This window comes from Alligator sinensis, unplaced genomic scaffold (assembly GCF_000455745.1).
Source record: "Alligator sinensis unplaced genomic scaffold, ASM45574v1 scaffold744_1, whole genome shotgun sequence".
Classification (NCBI taxonomy): domain Eukaryota; kingdom Metazoa; phylum Chordata; order Crocodylia; family Alligatoridae; genus Alligator; species Alligator sinensis.
In genome coordinates this window covers 1,849,521-1,851,576 of record NW_005842241.1, presented here as the reverse complement: position 1 = coordinate 1,851,576, position 2,056 = coordinate 1,849,521, and the positions used below count along the sequence as shown (strand labels likewise).

Here is a 2,056-nt window from a genome sequence, read left to right as displayed (position 1 = left end):
CCCCGCCCTGGCCACAGCCTGCAGCAGCAACCTACCCTCACCCCACATGCAGATCCGGGGGCGCACGCCTCCTATGCCCTCCCAGGGTGTGTGCAGTGGTGGGAGTCGCACCCCCTCCCTGAGCCCCCAAATGAGCCACTCATGGCTCTATCCCACGCCCCACCCATGCAGTGCCTGCCCCAGCACCAGCTCCACTCCCTTCCTCACCACAGAGGCCTCAATCTCCCCAACCACGCCCCTTCTCTCACAACAGACTTACCAGCCAGACCCTGCTACTCTCCACGCTGCTGGGCTGCATTCCTCGCCAGCTGCATGCTGCACTGCAGCTGTGCGCATGCACGGGGCACTTTATCAGTGGCATTATCAGCCAAATCGGCCAAAAAAGCCGATTGCTGATAGTCATTTTTCCTTATATCGGTGCTGATCCAATATGAGACCAATGTATTGATGCACCTCTATATTCTACTTTTCCTCTAAAGCAGTCTTGCTTTATTCAGTGCAACAGGGTGGACCTATTCAGGGGTACATCAGAACTGTGTAGTGAAGGAAACTGTTAATTATGGAAGACTGCTGCACCATTCGGTTTCATTTGTTGCAAAAGTTGGACTGCAGAAAGAGGAAGAATAGTCCTACAGTTATGAGATTCTGCCCTAGGGAACAGAATTTTCTTCCAGACTTAGATGCCCAATGTGATGATGAAAATTCATTTGGTGGCAATCTTAGGATCGCCAAAGAAGTGATACAGACATGAAACAAACTATATGGCTTAATAATGACAAAAAAAGGAATGATAATCGTCAACAAATATACGAAACATGTACCCACTAACAAGGGACTAGAGAAATTATCCTAAAAAAAAATTGTATAACAGTTCATCAAAGATCGTAATGGAAACCCGCTTTCACTTACTCTCTCCCTCTCAACATTAAAATCCAGACTAAGCAAATACTAGAAAGCATTCAGCAAGGAATATTCATACACTGATACAAAGACTGACTGTGAATATATAAAATATAGTTAGCTTTTGGAATACAAATTATTACCTCAGAGAAGCCACTCAGGCAATGCAGATTTTGAATTCAAATTTTTAATTCAAATTTTGAATTACCTATTCTTTAATTAATGAATTCTCTCCTTCCCCCAAAAATACAAAACTGGAACACAGCAGTAATATATACTGTGAAATATGCTAAGTTGTAAGTCAAGGTTTGAAGCCAAATTATTCACCCTTAAATTTCCACCTCAACTCATACAACACTGTAGTGACATGCAGGCATCTAAGGACTTCCCCAGCAAGGTTCCTGCCTCCCCACCACCTCTGCCTGACACCCTAGAGCCAAGCTAGGAGCTCAAACTCCACACCTGGGGACACTTACTTACAGTGCTTGCCAGGTAGGAAATGAGCAAAGAGCTGAGCTCCAAAGCTGCCCGCCTGGCAAGCACTGCTCGCTGCTGCCACTGTGCCTGCCCACCTGCTTGCTGATGCTACTCTGCACCTACCCGCTTGCTTCTTACCCAGCAAGTGCTGCTCGCTGCTGCCACTCAGCACTCACCCACTCACTTCCTAAAAATCTATACGACTGGTAGCTCAAATAGCTGAGAATATTTCTTGAAACACCTATTACACCCATTCAAGCAATTTCAATGCGTATGTCAGAGATTCCAAAAACTTACGCATCTGAGTCTTCAGAGCTGGAGTCATCATGACTCTGTTCAGACTTCCACCTCTTGTGTCTATCAATGAGCTCAGTCAGGTAAGATGTTTTCTTTGCATTTCGTAATATAAATTTGTGTTTCAAGAGCTCCTTGGCTGTAGGTCGCTTGAAAAATAAAAAAAAAAGTAAACTGTAAGCTAGTCTAATTTTTACTGCATCTGAAACATGTTGAGATAACTCTCAAAGATTATTGTAACATTTTCTCCCCAGTCTAAGAGTTACACTTCTGACAAATATTAAAATGAGAAATCTTAATAACTTGTACATCTTCAGCTTTCTCTGCATTCAGATAAAGAATACAGCTTTGATGGCAGAGAACATCTTGGTCACTACTATAAAAC

The 2,056-nt window shown here is 43.7% G+C and overlaps 1 protein-coding gene across 6 annotated transcripts in view; it reads right to left on the bottom strand.

Annotated features, from left to right (window-relative positions):
* Positions 1-938: 938 nt before the first annotated feature.
* The window catches only part of STK24 (serine/threonine kinase 24), a 78,075-nt gene continuing 76,957 nt past the window's right edge, over positions 939-2,056 (bottom strand). For 2 of the 6 annotated variants that reach the window (XM_025208631.1, XM_025208630.1), the window contains exon 7: positions 975-1,820. In XM_025208631.1, the coding sequence (XP_025064416.1) occupies positions 1,671-1,820 (150 nt within the window). In that variant the 3' untranslated portion in view covers positions 975-1,670. Of the gene's footprint in view, positions 1,821-2,056 lie in introns of all 6 variants that reach the window. The other 4 variants (XM_025208634.1, XM_025208632.1, XM_006027422.2 and 1 more) reach the window with 4 other exon arrangements.